Below are 17,641 nucleotides of genomic sequence, written 5' to 3' on the forward strand. Positions count from 1 at the left end.
AACATTGAAATTAGGCACATAAAAACACATTCATCTATAGCTACAGTCATCTGTTTGACCAACCAAGATGAAAATCTCACCAACGGCTGCCATGGTGCTTCAATTTGGGCAGAGCAGGGTCTAATGAGATTGTTTATTCCACAGTGACAGAGTTCTAGGGTTTTCCAAGAGGGCATTAAATAATATTTAATGGTAACAGGCTGTACAGATAGGTAAAATTGGAATTGTCTCCCCCGCCCCCTCCCCAACATTCTTTAAGTGCAGCTGGCTTTCCTTCACGTGCATGCCGTCCATTTTATGCTCTTCAGATACAGATCCTGGTGGTTTTTCTTCTGGGGTGGCCAATTTTTTTTTGTTTTTTTTTCTATTCAGGACCAGGCAGGCGTACTTCTAGGCTTCCATCCTGTAGTTCTAAATAAGTGGGTCTATACCCCAAAGCATTATTTCCTTTGCTCACTTCAGTACACCTTGTATGGTACCTCAGAGCAAGGCCTGAAAATATTGAGTCTTTCCCCCCTCCCCCAGCAGTAATTAAAAATACTTTTCAGGATTTTTTTGTGGAGTCACCTAAACATGTCACAATCTCTCATGGAAGTTACGACAAACTTAATTTGACATGACATGGTAAGAGAGATGTCACATACAGAGAAAATGAAGCTGCTGCCAAATAGCACCATTATCTATCTTTTTTTCCACTTGAATCCATAATTATAATCAGACAGTTTTAATTTAAAAAACTTTTTTCTCTCCTATGTATTCTGATTAAAAAGCCTTTTTTCGTTCCTATATATTCTGAATGGGCACAGCCTCTTCTTCCATTTAACGAACAGCCTCCTATGGTTGTTTGATTTCCTACTGACAACGAAAAGCACATTTTCACTAACTATATATTCTTAGACTCAAGGTTGTTAGGCCCAAAGATGAATGTGTGACATGCTTTCTAGTTTTATTTTATAAATGAACAATAATTTATTTTTCAGATGCTCTAATTGAAACTTAACACTGTCATTGATAATGATATTCAAGCAGTATTTCATAGGCACCATAAATTTTCACATCCAGCTGGGCTACAAACCATCTTAAAATACTTTGAGATCAATTTAAACTATTACAAAAGGAACATTCCCTTTTTGAGATTCATTCAAAAAAAAAAGCAAATGATTACATTTTCTTAATTAAATAACTTCTCCAAAATACTGAAAATAACAAATAACATTCAAAAAAGCATTCAAAAGGAGACATAAACATGTCCTCATTTTATTTGGAAATGAAGTCTTACTCAAGGTGGAGGATAGAAAGAATTAGTGTATTTATTGGCAACCTATGAGATTCTGCACTATTTACATATTGCTGGTACCTCTATGCATATTATTGCCAAACTTCTAAAGCCTCTGTTTGTACATTAAATTGTTGGAGAGGCTGCATATGAAAGTAACCCTGCTCTAGATGGTGCCTGTCAGTATGCCAAGCACCACCTGTCTGTCACGTTTACACACTTGCGTGCAGGGAGAGTTAGTGAACTAGCCCTGCCCTGGCAGACTCATTGTTGGAATGAGAAGGTGGTCAGAACGGGAGGCAGAGTAACTACTTCCTGGGTTCTGACAGAGCTGGAGCCTCAGCAACCTCACCACATACAGGACAAGTGTCTCATTGTCCTCTTTCCCTAGAGTAAACCTGCTTGGTTTGTGAGACCATCGCCGCCTGTATGAATGCTCGCACACACTAGAAATCATATAGGTTATCCATCTACATTTCTTTGACCCCTACAAAAAATATATAACATGTCGTGATAAAACAATCTCATCTAAAAATCATTCTTATTTTACACTATACAAGCTATTTTACAATCATTTTAATAAATTGCATGTAAAGCTGCAGTAGCCCTTCCCTTCCCAGATTAGTGAATACCAATATGATATATATCTGAAACTATAACTAAATATAAAAATATATTAGAAGTTTCATATTTTCAATATTAGATTTTCAGCTTCTTATTACACAAATAATTTGGCCACCTTGAATAGAAATCAAATTTCTTGTGGCTTAGTAAATATGTTAAGTTTTGAGTTTACAGAAAGTTGGTAAGGTGCACACAGAAAGGGCTACTACAGCTTCTAATTTGTTTAAAATGATAATTTTCAACAATGGGGAGGAATTCACAAGACTGTGTTAAACTCTATGGCACATATAGGGATGCGTAGTTTTACAAACATGGAAGTCTGACATACAATTCTAATTCACAAAAATCAGTAGCTGAGCTTTCCTGTACCCTCAGGAAAGAGAAACCAATTGGTGACAGATGGGAATGTGAAAATGGGTGTCTAGCCACTTTTGCCATATTAGAGATGTATTTTTTGAGTAAAGCTTAGCAAAAGGAATTACTTGCTCTGATTAAAAATCTCTCAGCTGTGTTGCAGCTGGTTATCTGGAACCTTAACTTTAAAGACATTGTACCAACTACTACAAAAGGTCCTGAAAGACAATTTACCAGCTTTCTTGTCATCTAACTATTTCAGAGGATAGGGGCATTAGGTACAAACAGGGCCTCTTGGTAGTTTTATTTTGTTAATTAGTCTTTTGCAACCATCATCCACAGTTTACCAAGCAGGTCATTGGACTAAGAGCCCTATACCAGTTAGGACGGTTAATCTGCACAACCTATATAATTCTCCACTGAAGCAGATATATACAAAATATGAGCCTGTTTTTGACAAGAATACTGGAGATTTGAGTCTATTTTTGTGGTCTTCTGACAGCTAAGTGCTATCAGGTGAGAAGCACCAACCCATTTTCACACAGAAGATTAATGTTTAGAGTTTATTTAGGAAAGCTATGAACTAGCTGCCCATCTTAAACAGCTGTACAACAGGCAACTTGAATACAAAAATTATGTAAGAAAAAATGAGCAAACGTAGTTCACTGAATATAAAGGAAATTGTTAAAACCAGACAATAAGAGCTATAAAAGGCACAACTTCCCTTTTCTGATATACACTTGTAAACTTTTTTCCAGATTTCCATGCATAAATCAAAATTGCTACCTTAACTATAGAGGGGAAAATACATCAACAAAAAAGTCTAGAAAACTGTATCCAGCCAACTGTAAAAAGTATGAGCAGAAAGTGTTTGCCTCACAGACTTTGGGCACTGGTGGTTCAGGTGCCCCCCTTCTGACAGTAGAGGTTACGCCACATGATTGTTCCTAATTTCTGGGATACACCTAAAGCATTCCACTTTCTACTCTTTCCATCACTGAAAAGTGATGGACCAACTGCTTCTGTTGCCAAGTCTTGGCCCTCTATAAACCACATGTAGTGCGTATTTAAAACAAAACAAGACAAAAAAGGAAAAAAAAAAAAAACAAACCAACCTACTACTGGACAAATTGAGAGTTTGTACAATAAAAGCTATAAATTTGACTTTCTTTAAGGCAATCTTGCTTATTAAGGCAGTCACTTTTGATGAAAGAGAAGCTTTTTGATATTTCCATTTGTATATTTTGATATCTGATTGGTGATGATTTCAGCTAACATCTCTGGGAATTCAATACTCATGGTCTTATCCAAAAATGTTTGGAAGCAATAGTTAAGGAGACTTTCAACCACCTGCAAGAGAAGATACAGTAATGATTAGTATTAAAAATTGATCAGTAGGGCGAACTCATGCTTATTGGCCTCTTCTTATGTTTTTTTTGTTTTGTTTTGTTTAAATATTTGACCTAGAATATACCCACCTCTACTGGAATTCCGCACCCCCCCACCCCCGGTCCAAGTAAAAATTTAAAAAGATTATAAAATGTCTTCTGTACTTGAGTGTTCATTTTGTTTAAGTTATATTTGTGGAATTAAGTGTTTCATGATAAACATGATTGTATTCTAATTTATGGGGTTGTTAAGTGCCATTGATTTGGTTCTGACTCATAGTGACCTTGTATCAGGTTTCCAAGGAATGGCTGGTGAGGCTGAAGCACCCATCATGAGGTTCAAACCGACCTTGCAGTCCAGTGCTTATCCTATAGTGTCATATCAGGACTCCATTTGTGCGGTTAATCATACAAAGACATGGAATTTTATGTTTTTTTATTTTTAAAACGTGCTGTTTTATATATTTATATCTATAAACTGTGTAACTGGACTCCTGGTGTGCAGCTTTGGCATCAACACTGGACTGCAAACCACAAGGCTGGCAGTTGAAACCGATCAGCTGCTCCCTGAAAACCAACTGGGAGGCAGTTAACAACAACATACATATAATATAGATGAAGCATTTCTTAACTAGCCTTAGGAAAAGTGTGTGCAAAGCTAAAATACATAAATTCAACTAAAACCATCACCAAAATCCAGGAGGGGCGGGGGGCTGGGGAATACTGGTATTCACACACACACATATGTATACAGGCTTCAACAATTTTGTGGAAAAATGGAATTTTTCCATGAACTTTTTGAAGTACCCTTTTTTGAATACATAATCAGAGCATACATTATGTTCCAGAAAAGTCCTTCCTATATCTGGCTTTATGTTTGATACTTACATCATGCATGGAGTCCAAGAGCTTTGTCAGTTGATAAAATCGCTGCCAGTTCTGACTGGAGTTTCCTTCCCGTTTGACAATGGCCTTTCCAAGTTCTTTAATATAGGTCATTCTGATTTCATCAAATAGCTCTTGGCTCTTCAAGCCTTCTTTAGGAACTGAAAGGTGAAGATGGAATCATGAATGAATTTTCTTGCTCTAACTTTACATATATGAACCCACCCACTGCCATGGTGTCTGTCCCAATCACAGTAGCCCTGTATCAGGGTTGCCAAGCCTGGAAATCTTTAAAGGAGCAGGCAGTCTCATCTTCCTCTCATGCAGCAGCTAGTGGGTGTGAACTGGTGATCTTGTAGTTAGCAGTCCAGTGCTTATCTTTTAGTACTACCAGGGCTCCTTACATATATGAAAGTTGTTGTTGTGAAGTGCCATCAAATCAATTCTGACACATAATGACCTTGTATAGGGTTTCTGAGGAGTGACTGGTGACTTTGAGCTATCAACCTTGTGGTTCAAACCGACTTTGAGTTCCACTCCATAATCCTACAGTGTTAAACTAGGACTCCTGTATGAAAGCAGGACAGACAGCACAGCTCATAACTTACAATGAGTTATTGTTGCTGTTAAGTGCTGTCGAGTCCATACCCACTCATAGAGACCCTTTATAGGGTTTCAAAAGAGCAGCTGTACATTAGAACCACCAGCCTTAGAGTTAGCAATCCAGTGCTTACCCTAATATGCCACATCAGGACTCCTTACAATGAGTAGCATACTAAATACAGGCATGATTTCAAAGAATCATCAAACCACTGCTGAGAGAATATTGGATAAAAGAACTGAAAAACTTGGTAAATGCTGTCGAGTCAGTTCTGACCTATAGTGACCCTGTATAGGGTTTCTGAGCAGTAGCTGGTGAGCTTGAACTGCTGACCTTACAAATCAAACCAACTTTGCCGTCCAATGCATTAACCCACAGCACCACATGGGGACTCTACATACAATAGAACAATACACTGCCTGTTCCTCTGCCATGCTCCCAATCATTGCTGTTTGAACCCACTGTTTCAGCCATTGTGTTTGTTAATCCATCTAGTTTAGAGTCTTGTTTCTCGCTGACACTTTACCAAGCATGATGTCCTTCTCCAGGGATTGATCCCTCCTGACAATGTATCCAAATTACATAAAACAAAAAAATCTCATCATCCTCACTTCTAAGGAGTATTCTTGAAGTACACTTTCAAGAGAGATTTGGTATATTCAATATTTTTTTGCCAACACCATAATTCAAATGCATAAGTTGTTTGATCTTCCTTATGTCCAGCTTTTGCATGCATATGAGGTGCATCTTAATCCTCAATATGTGCTTACCCTTGGTAAATCACTTGATCTCTCATCTACAAAATGGAGCTGGTAAGGATAGCTTCCGCTCTAGTTCACATGGCTATTTTGAAGACCAAATAAAATTATACATTGAATATTTAGTTATCCTTGGCTGTCATGTTGCACTTGAATTTAATTGTAGTAACAAGACACAGTAAGGTTCTACAACATTGTTTAAATTTATCTGTTCCACATCTCAGAATATCTATGTCACAAGTTAATTAGAACCTTATAAGCAGCTCTGGTAGCGTAGTGGTTACGAATCGGGCTGTGAACTGCAAGGTCAGCAGTTCGAAACTACCAGCTGCTCCGTGGGAGAAAGATGAGGCTTTCTGCTCCCGTAAAGATTTACAGCCTTGGAAACCCTGTACAGGGTCGCTATGGGTCGGAACCGACTCGACGGCACTTAACAACAACAACAATCAGTATGCAATAAATTTTATTAATATGATAACATTGGATATTTCATCTCAAAACAAATGTGCATGTCTTCAAAGTCCATCTATGTTGTATCATGTATTAGAACTTCATGTCTGTTTATAACGGAGTAGCATTCCATTTTATGTATGTACACCACATTTTGGTCATTCATCTGTTGGGCATTTGGGTTGTTTCTACCTTCTGACTATTGTAACTGACGCTATGAACACTGGTATACAAGGGTCTGTTTAAATCCTGTTTTAATTATTTTGCATATATAGCCTAGGACTTCTGGTGTGCATAGGGTTGCTATGAGTCAGAATCAACTCAAAGGCACCTAACAACTACAACCCAGGAGTGGACTTGCTGGTTCATAGGGTAATTCTGTACTAACTTTTTGAGAAACCACAAAACTGGTTTCCACAGTGACTGTGATCATATTTTACATATTTTCATCTTTGTAATGCTACCCCTTGGCAAAAAATAGCCTGTGGTGTGTACTAGTTCAATGTACTTTTTCATATTATCTACAGTGCACTGTAAGATAAGCATTGAGCTGCAAACCTCAAGGTCAGTGGTTCAAACTCACCAGATGTTCCTTGAAAACCCTACATAGGGTCACTCTGAGTTGGAACCAACTCGATGACATTAATGACAACAGCAGCAACACAATGATAAATTTAAACCATTATTTTTAGAAATAATGTCATCTTCATGGTATCAATCAGAACCATTATTAGCACTTTATCTGTTTATTCAAATAACATCCAGATCAACAATTACTTATGGCTTCCAAGTCAACAATAACAACTGCTATAGGTTACCTTCCAACAAGTCTCTAGCAATGATCTTTACCTTTAGGTATTTTTACTGGGTAGTAGAAAATTCTTTTGCCTTGATTAAAAATACTTCTTAAATCAATTAACATAATAAAACTTTTTGTGAAGCAAAAATAGTGCAGAAGCATTAAGATTTATGTGAGCCTTGTTGTTGTTAAGTGCCACTGAGTTGGTTCCAACTCACAGCAACCCTGCATAGGATTGGGAGGTGGGTTTAAACTGCTGACCAGTGCTGATCCTCTAGCATTATACCAGGAGAGTTAAAATATAGTGCAACAATCAGAGTGCTTAAAATTGTTTGCACCACTCAGGGACTCCTACCTGTAAAACCTGTTACTAACTGAATGAAGATTTAAAAAAATCTTTTAAAAAATCACAGATTAACTTATAACAAAGTATTTAACAAACACTAATCTGATACATCATTTTCACTATAATTGCCTAAAGATACCAACTGGTTCTTTTATTAGTAAAATGTCAGTATTTTAGTAATCTAATTTTTCTAGGAAATATCTTTGTTAGCTAAAAGTCATTTCAGTAAAGTTTTTATACCAATAGCCTAATCTAAATTTTCAAAATTGTTATGTGTTATAAGCTCCTGTTTCTATTTTCTAGATAGAACACTGCTGTCCAACAGTCTAGCTCCTATGCTACTTTAACCAATCCCCAGTAGTAATCAAGCACATCTTTCCCTCACATACATACATGAAGTGTTGCTGAGTCAATTCTGACTCATAGTGACCCTGTGTAAGGTTTCTGAGGAACAATTGGTGGGCTTGCATTGCTGACTTTGTGGTTAGCAGTCCAGTGCTTATCCTACAGCACCACACCAGGAGGACAACATAGAAGAGTAAAAAAATCATTCTAGTTGGCTTTTTACCTCGTTCTCCTACAGTGGTGTTAACCAAGGTCATACAAAGAAAGCAGTATGTGCAAATCAACAGAGACCTTTGTGCAACTTAAAAAAAAAAAAAAGAAAAAAAAAATATATATAATCCCTATTTGTCTTATTAACTTTCTATAGTTGACTATGCCTTAGTAAAATTTTACATTTACGAAAATCTCAATCATCTGAATAGCAGGAATTAGTAGCAGACTTGGTATAGCTATTAGTACTGTGCAAATTAATAAACCAATGTTTCTAGACTTTCTTATTTCTTGCTTTTGATATATTTAAAAATGAACTGGTGGTCTACCAACCTGACGAGAGAAGCAGTAAGGTTTTCATACAGAGATACTCTTCATAAGATACCTGAAGTCTTTGCAACTCAGAGGAAACATACATCATTTGTTTACATTGGTCATACATGTAGGGTAGAGACATTCTATTCCTGTGAAAGACAAGTATCATGGCTTCAGTTAGAAAGAAGTAATGCTAGTTCCTTAAAAAGTACATTTGTTGTTTTGTTTTCAATTGTAAAACTATGCTCTCATGAAGAAACGTATAACTCTTGCTGTTAATGCTAATTGCTAGTAAAATCAGAATTTTGGAAAATTTTCCTTATATTTGGTCCTGTGCTTAGAACATCTAACGAGACTAGTAAATAACTTAATTTTACATTGGAAAAAATATTTAAACATTTAAAACTTATTCCTACAGAATTTATTGATTTGTTCATTTAAATCAGGATTTTATGGCCAATTAGACAACAGTTTTCTAAAGACAACCATGTGTGATACTGTTTATAGTTCTGCAAAAGGCCAAAACTAGAACTTTTTGATACCCCGAATCTGTCTCTGACAAATATATGTAACTGCCATTATCATATCTGCCATTTCCAAGCAGATCTCTAAAGTTTCTAGTCTTCTGATACTAAAAGACTCAAACTGTGTCTGGTTCATGGCTTTTAATGTAGTTCAAGATCTTTCTCTTTTCATTTCTGGCAAGAAGTGATCTTGAACTTAACCAAAATAAACAGGCTATGGCTTTTCCCCTACTTTAAGAGAAGCTTTATTTCTTAATGTAATCAAATAAATCAGTCATGACTGTATATTGCCCAAGTGATCCCAGAGGATCTTGCCGGACTCTTCAAAGTTAAAATCTGCTCTTGCCAAAGGGACACCTTTCTTATGTCTTAATAGAATAGTAATCAAGCATTCAATTTCTAGGAATTATCTTTTTTCCTTTAGTTTCTTATACATGGTAATACTGCTCACGTAACAAAAACTTTCAACAGTCATTCTATTTGGCTTAAAAAGAAAGAGCATTCTTTACAACATTCAGATCTAAGGATAACTGTGCAACACACTGTTTTATACCTAAACCAAGGGTCAGAAGTTAACTATTTTCTGACAACTCAAATCTGCCTCTCACAAAACAGAGCAGTATGGAAACACAGTGGGTTAAGGCAAGAGAAATGGAGGTCTACCACTCCTACACACAGCAGCACAAAGACACAAGAATGAGAAATGGGGGATATATCCTTCAAAGCCATTTTCATACAAACCATCTGTCTTCCAGTAAAATTGAACACTGAGTAGAAATGTATGTTTCAAATTCTTTAAATTTCCAGAAAGCAATTTTTTATATCTCACAATGAAAACTAAATGTAATTTTTGGTCCAAAAAAAAAATTCATTTCCATAATTCATACTTGAAATATGTATGTGGCAACTACTGAACTCTAAATCTGGATACCACAATAAATTAGATTACTTAGGTTTCTAAAAGAGGGATGATAAGTCACAACTTTAATTCAAATTAAATAACTTCAAAATACTTTTAAGAAAGTGACTAATAAACATGATGCTTTTAAATAAGCATGGTTGGATTTGGAAATGGTCAAAAAGTACTTTGTTGTTGTTGTCAGGTGCCATCGAGTCGGAACCGACTCATAGCGACCCCATGCACAGCAGAAAGAAACAATGTCCGATCCTGGGCCAACCTCACTACCGCTGCCACACTTGATGCCATCAATGATGCCACCTGGCCAATCCATCTCATTAGGGGTCTTCCTCTTCTTCTCTGACCCTCCATCTTACCCAGCATGACATCCTTCTCTAGCGACTGTTCCCTCCTGACAATATGTCCAAAGTATGAGAGACGAAGTTTAGCTATCTTGGCCTCCAAGGAGCACTGTGACTGTGCCTCTTCAGAACAGATCTATTGGTTCTTTTGGCAGTCCATGGCACTTTCAGTATTTTCCTCCAACACCACAACTCAAAGGCATCAATTCTTCTACGATCTTCCTTATTCACTGTCCAGCTTTCACATCCATATAAGGTTATTGAAAATACCATGGCTTGGGTCATGGTACTTAGAGATTGTAAATGTCTTGTGTTTGAATATAGGCTAAACATGTTTATCAGTTAATTTAAAATCAACCAACTTAAACCTTGTTTAACTGTAATAGAGTGGTTTGATTTGTCTTTTCCTCTTCTGGTGATAGGCAAAGTGATTTCTTGCTCTGATACTGATACATGGAGGTTTGTGTGGAGCTGTGTTGGGGCCAAGTAAATGGCAGTACATACTAGCTCAGGACTGAGCTATGGGCCCCTTTTCTGGATTATATGAAATCTATTTCATCCTCTTGTCTTGTTGCTTCTCACTATGAAGCCTGGTCCTTCCCTTTCAGGTCTCAGCTCAAATGGCAACTCCTCCAAGAAGCATTAGCCACTCTATTCTAAGCAGACCACTCTCTAGTAAAAATTATCATAGTTCTGAAATTTTGGTGGTTAGCTATTGTCCTCCACTAGAACATTAAGCAACTCAAGGAGAGGAACTTTGCCTTGTTCTCTGCTATAGGAATGTGAAAGGCATATAGTGTAGTTAATAAATGCCTTCAAGTTGGTGCTAACTTAAGTGACCTAGCATAGGGTTTTCAAGGAGCAGTTGGTGGGTTTGAACTGCTGACCTTTCAGTTAGCAGTACAGTGCTTATCCTATAGTGCCACAACAGGACTTTATATTAGGAGTGCAATACATATTTGTTAGTCTCTAAAGTCCTTTACTGTCAGTGTCTTGTGCCTAGAATAAAATCTATGCTCTTTTTAATGACCTAAAAGATTCTCCTTGATTTGGCCCTATGTACTTCTCTAAACTCATACTATATCCTCCGTGGCCTTCTTTCAGTGTCTCAAACATGACAAGCTTGTATCAAGCCTGAAATGCCCTACCCCTTCACATAGCTTGTTCTTTTATTCCATTTAGAGAGGACTTCTATGGTCACAAATCTCATGTTGCTCCTCCTCTTCTCCCCCAATTATACATATTATGGCTCTTTGCTATAGTTATAGTTGTTTGACTTCCACCATTAATGTTAGTAGGGACTTGATCTATTATGCTATCAATAAGGGGGGTTTTGTAAAAGATTGTGAAAAAGTGGAATTGAAAAATAAATATAAAAATATAAACTTTATCTCTGAAAATAAGCTCCAACAAGGTCAAGACACTTTTGTAAGTGATGATACCAGCCATTTTGTCTATTCCTAAAAAACTAAGAGTCTTGGTAATTCAACCATGTCACTACAGTCTTTTTTAACCAACTGAAGAAAACAGGTGGCTTTTAAAGATTTGGAAACAAAACAAGTCAGAAGGAGCCAAATCAGAATTATAAGGTGGATGCCTAATGACTTCTCATTGAAACTCTTGCAAATTGTCCTGGTTTGATTAGAGGAATGAACAGGAGTTTTGTAGTGATAGAAAAGGCCTTTCTGGTGAAGCTTTCCCAGATGTTTTTCAGCTAAAGCTTTGGCCAACATTCTCAAAACGCTCTCATCATAAGCTGAAGTTACTGTTCTTTGGCCCATCAGGAAGTCAATAAACAAAATGGCTTGAGCATCCTCTAAAACTCTTGCCATGACCTTTACTCTTGATGGTTGGCTTTTGCTTTTACTTGATGGATCACTTTGACCTCTTGGCAACCATTAACTTGGTGCTTTGTTTTAAGGCTCTTACTGATAAAGCTAAGTTTCATCTCCTGTTAAAATTCTTCCAAGAAATACTTTAAGATCTTGATCTCACAAATTTAAAATTTCCATTGAAAGCTCTGCTTTTGTCTGCAGCTGATCTGGGTGCAAAGTTTTGATACCAATGGAACAGAAAGTTTGCAACTTAAACTTTTTAGTCAGTATTATATAAAGTGAACGAATTGAGATGTCTGTGGTGTTAGATATCAATTCTGCTGTTTGTTGTTGGTGCTCTTTACTTAGGGCACAGACAAGATTGTTTCTTCTAAAACTGATATGGATGGTCTGCTGCTGCAGGCTTCATCTTCAATTTCATCTGGTTCCCTCTTACAATGTATTAACCATTTGTAAACTGCTGATTTCTTTGGGACATTGTCCTTATAAGTTTGTATTGTAAAGCATCAGTGATTTCACCATTCTTCTACCCAAGCTTCACTACGAATGTTTGTTCTTGTTTTAGTTTTAGCAGAATTGATGCTGCTATGATAGAGGCTCGTTTCAAATTTATGTCCTACCTGTCTTAGTGCCTCAAACTAGATCCATTTCATACATTATAACAAGTTAGTATGAATTTACTTTGGTGCAAAAAAAAAATTCATTTTCCAAGAACCTTTTGAAGATTGCTGGTATTATATCCCACTAGGAGTCCTGGTAGTGCAGTGGTTTGAGTGGTTGGCTGCTAGCCAAAAGGTCAACAGTTCAAACCCCCCAGTCACTCTGTGAAGATGTGGTAGTCTGCTCCCATAAAGATTTACAGATCTGAAAACCTTATGAGCAGTTCCACTCTGTCATGCAGGGTTGACTAGAAGTCAGAATTGATTCAGTAGTAGTGAGGTGTGTTTTTTTATATCCCAGGTACCTAAAAGAATGTTCAAAATCAATGAATGAATAATGTATTGGAAAATATCACCAATGGAAAAACAACACCAAGTTTACCTCAATGGTTCAGTTAGGATTTATAGACCAGATTTCTACATAGCTAGCCTACTAAGTAGAAGGGAAACCAGAAACGTATTTATATAGTTTCAATTTATCCTGCTAGACATTGGCAAATTGGTTAAGTGCTTGGCCACTAAAGGAAAGGTTGGCAATTGAAATTTACCAGTCACTGTTTGGGAGGAAGATGAAGCAGTCTGCTTCCATAAAGATTTACAGCCTTGGGAGTCCTCTGGGCCCGGTCTACTGTCTTACAGGGTCACTGGGAGTCAGGGTTAACTTAACAGCAACAGGCTGGTTTCTGTTTTTACTTTCTGGTTTAGCACAAGGAAGGGGTGCCCTGGCTCTAGAATCACTGAACTATCTATGGCTTCTTACATATTGCTTAAGAGTTTAATTAAAAAATATCTGGACCTAATATTATCCAGGAACTCTGACAGCGTAGTGGGCTACAAGATCGGCTGATAACTACGAGGTCAGCAGTTTGAATCTACCAGTTGCTCTGTCGGAGAAAGATGAGGCTTTTTGCTCAAGTAAAGATTTACAGACTCAGAAACTCTACATACGTTTCTGTGTGTTGGAACCATCTCCATGACACACAACCAGTATTATTCAACCTGCGTTAAAACACAATAATGAAACCTACTACTTCATAGGGTCTTAGTGTGATGCTGTAGGATAAGCACTAGACTTATAACTACTACAAGGTCAGCAATTCAAACACACCAACTGCCCTTGGGAACCATACACAACAGGGTTGCTATGAATTGAAATTGACTCAACAGCACTTAACACAACAAAGGTAACAATGAGACATGCCCTTAACACTCAACTCAAATAATTGCTATTCATTTACACATCACTATGGAGTCTGGCACACTCAAAAGAATGCTTTCATGGAGTATCATTTTTGCTTTTCTTCATCTCTCTAATGTCTGCTTTTCTCTTTCCTCCAAACAGCCACTGCTCAATCAGTGTTAATTTTCAAACTCTTTGCCATCCCAAACAAAAACTGATGATGGATTGATTGATTGGCAATAGAGCACAATGGGACTATTATTCTGAAAATTCATTAATTTTTTGCGAACTGTTCTCAACAACATCCAGAGCCTACAAGGAAAGAAATTCCTATCCTTTAAACACAAATCTCCGTATTATACACTGCTTGAGACCATGTGTTTTTTGTGTGTCTGAACTCCCCATTTACATTCTAAAAAAGGCAATAAGTTATGGACGCAGTAAATATTAGATAGGAAGTGGTAAGATCTAGGTATATCCAGAAGACAGATCATTATGGTGATGTGAAAATCATAAACTCAGAGTACGTTTAGTGTGTGAAAAACAATGGGATAGGGGAGGCCAAGTTCTGGAAAGCCTGAAAGACCATGCTTAGTAGTCACTGGATAGTCAGTGAGGAGACACTGAAGACATCTGTGTGTATGAGAGACACGTTGTGATGAGAACTATTTTTGTGAAATTGTGGTTACGAATCGGGCTGCGAACTGCAGGGTCAGCAGTCTGAAACTACCAGCTGTTCCACGGGAGAAAGATGAGGCTTTCTGCTCCTGTAAAGATTTATAGCCTCAGAAACCCTGTACAGGGTCGCTATGAGTCGGAACAGACTCCATGGCACATAACAACAACATAGGAGTGAGTCCTGGTATGGTGCTGTGGGTTAAAGTGCTGGGCTGCAAAGTTGGTTTGAACCGCAAGGTCCGTGGATGAAGCTCACCAGTCACTCCTCAGAAACCCCATACAAGGTTGCTGTGGGTTGGAACCGACTTGACAGCACTTAACAACAACAACAACAGCATAGGAAGAAACAATTAGTCAACAAAGATTAAAGACAGAATACTAGAGAGACACCTGAAATATTTCAGAGTGAAAGCCTAAAGATGAGAACTGTGTATTGTTACGGACTGAACTGTGTCCCCAGAAAGACAGGGCTTTCCTCCAAAACTGGCAGAGAGAAAAGCCTTCTTCCAGAACTGGCACTTGAATTTGCACTTCCAGCCTCCTTGTAAGAAAATTAATTTGTTTGTGGTATTTCTATTACAGTAGCACTAGATAACTTAAACAATTAACTTGTAAAATCTTAAGGCTGAGATTACCAAGTCATCAACATTGAGGAAGGCTTGCCATGCAAAGAGTATGATACCTCTTGTTTCTGTATCCACATCTCCTCACCCCTTCAGCCTACATGGTCTCATTTGTAATTGTTCCTACTACCATGTTCCTTTTGCTTCCTGGAATGTTTGTGCCATTAAGTCAGTTCTGATTCAGTAACAAGCCCATATAGCATTTCTGAGGAGCAGCTGGTGGTTTCAACTACCGACCTTTCAGTCCAGTGCTTATCCTACAGCTCCATACCAGGACTCAAACCTTGGGATAGGATTATGTAATTAAAACAGTAGCATCACAACAGGAGCCCTTAATACGTACTATAGACTGTACTGAACTCAGAAATGCCCGCTGTTTAGAAATCATTCTTAGATGTATCCTGGGACATTAAGAATAGCATATATACATTTTCTCTGCATTACAATGGGTATGTCCAAACTGCTAATACACATTTCAAGTCTCCCCAGTTCCAAGACACCTGTTAGGACTAATTTGGTCCTCACTTTTCACAACAGTATTCCAATTCCATTAGGAAAACATTAGCTGGTTTAAAAATAGTCTTTGAAAACAGGCAAAATGACTCTCAAAAAACTTACTCAGTAATAATCAGATCAGGAGCAAAATACAGCATATTACTACTTGTTTGTCTATATGATCTCCACCCCAGGGCAAATGCCATGAGGAACATCCATGAGTATTGCAGTAGGGTCATTTGGTCATCCAGGTGTAAGTTCCTGAATCCTAAATTAAGAGAAATAAAAGCATGAGGAAACACCCTAGCTGCTAAAGAGAAGTTCATCTCTTATTGGAACAGCCAAACACCAGAGATCAAACAGCCTTATCTGGAGTAATCACTAACAAATAGAGGAAATGAAGCATTAACTGAGCACAATTTTCTTTTGTTATCTTCACATAAGCCCTCAATACTTTTTTTTTTTTAATAGTAAAGTTATTTATTATACAGATAATCTTTTAATGAATTTCCATTACTTTTATATATATAATCATTTAGACAACCAAAGGGCACATTCTGCAAGCCTGCCTCCTGGCTTCCAACACACTGCTTTTCTCTTTCCACAAGTCTAGAGTCCTCTAGATTAACTTTCTCATGCTGCTCTCTCTCTCCATCTCTGGTGTCTCTGTTTCTTTGGATAGGGTCCTACATTCCACTCATGCTCTGTAAGATTAACTACTCCCCTCTTTTTGTTACAAAACTTCTACACCTTTACGGTTGTGACGTCACAATTAGTCATGATAGTAATTATTCACTGATGAATCATAAGAATCTTATCTCCATCTCTTTTCACCAGACCCATCTATACAAGATGAAACTATCCAAGGGGGATTCCACCTTCTTCTGAACACTGAAACTAAAAGCCCTCACTACTTTTTAATAGTATTCAGTGTAACCTACACCTATGGATGCAGTAGCTCAAAAGAGGGAACAAATCTTTACAGCGAGGATCATTCCCACCCTCCCCCCATACACAGAGTACACAGGGATGGGCAACTTGGACATTGGCTACCCAAAATTGGGGTGGGGGTGGGGAATTCAAAGGCAAGAAGTGACTGGCTTACAAGCTTTCAAAAAGGAATTTAGATCCCAAGGGCGTGGAGGAAGGTAGAATCTCCACTGAGTAGTATCCAGTCTGTCTAGGCTGGGCTGATGAAAGGAAATGTGGATAGGTCTCTTGTGATACAATAGTGAATAATTGTTATTAGGAGTGATTGTGAGGGTTGGAAATGCAAAGGTAGATGTTTTGTAGCAAGGAGGGGAGTGATTAACTTTGCAGTCTAGGAGTGGAGGTCCCTGGGACCATCAAGGGACCTCCCTTGAGGAGGACAACTCCATTCAGGACAACTGTGCTACCTGAGCTCTGTGTGCAGGACCGTTATAATACAATCTGTAAAACCCCAACATAAAAGGACTCAACCATCTTGAGAATTGCGCTGTGCACATACAGACACCTAACTGACCTTCAGAGACAAAAATAGTGGACAATCTTTTTCCCATTAACTTCTCAATATCTACCTGTGCACCTATATTGTAGTGACTAGAGGAGGGGCCTGTGCAAGCTCACACCCTCAACCACTGCTGGAGGCTTCTACCTTGCACATGCACTGCCTGTGTAGCATGTGAGAGTCGACCACAGCAATATTTCTGTTCCAAAGTGGTGGTAGAGAATCAGTGATGCCAGAGATGGAGGAAGAGATGATGATGTGGAAAGATGGGGCAGCTGGGAACTTCAGACCCAGAGAGGGAGAGGGGCTGTGTGCTGACAACCGTGGGGAAAGGCTTGCAGGGTATACCCTGAGTTTGGTTGATGATGCATGGAGGGGATTATAACCATGGCAATGAAATGATACACGATAGGATGAATGTAAATCTAATGTTCTCCCATGTAAACTATCACATAACTCACAATAAAACATTAAAAAAAATAGTATTCACTGTAAACAACAACAGTGTAGCCATTTATTATTAATTTATTTATTATCACCTTTGCTT

General features: G+C 37.9%; 1 protein-coding gene across 2 annotated transcripts in view; it reads right to left on the reverse strand.

The window, feature by feature from the left end:
- Positions 1 to 3,267: 3,267 nt before the first annotated feature.
- Positions 3,268 to 17,641, reverse strand: part of NR3C1 (nuclear receptor subfamily 3, group C, member 1 (glucocorticoid receptor)) — a 162,765-nt gene continuing 148,391 nt past the window's right edge. The window contains exons 6-9 of one of the 2 annotated variants that reach the window (XM_006873266.1): positions 15,729 to 15,873; positions 8,370 to 8,500; positions 4,531 to 4,688; positions 3,268 to 3,604 (exon numbers count right to left, since the gene is read on the reverse strand). In XM_006873266.1, coding sequence (XP_006873328.1) covers positions 3,452 to 3,604; positions 4,531 to 4,688; positions 8,370 to 8,500; positions 15,729 to 15,873 — 587 coding nt within the window. In that variant the 3' untranslated portion in view covers positions 3,268 to 3,451. The remainder of the gene's footprint in view (positions 3,605 to 4,530; positions 4,689 to 8,369; positions 8,501 to 15,728; positions 15,874 to 17,641) is intronic. The other variant, XM_006873265.1, reaches the window with a different exon arrangement.

Source organism: Chrysochloris asiatica, unplaced genomic scaffold, assembly GCF_000296735.1.
Source record: "Chrysochloris asiatica unplaced genomic scaffold, ChrAsi1.0 scaffold00232, whole genome shotgun sequence".
NCBI classification, from domain to species: Eukaryota; Metazoa; Chordata; class Mammalia; order Afrosoricida; family Chrysochloridae; genus Chrysochloris; species Chrysochloris asiatica.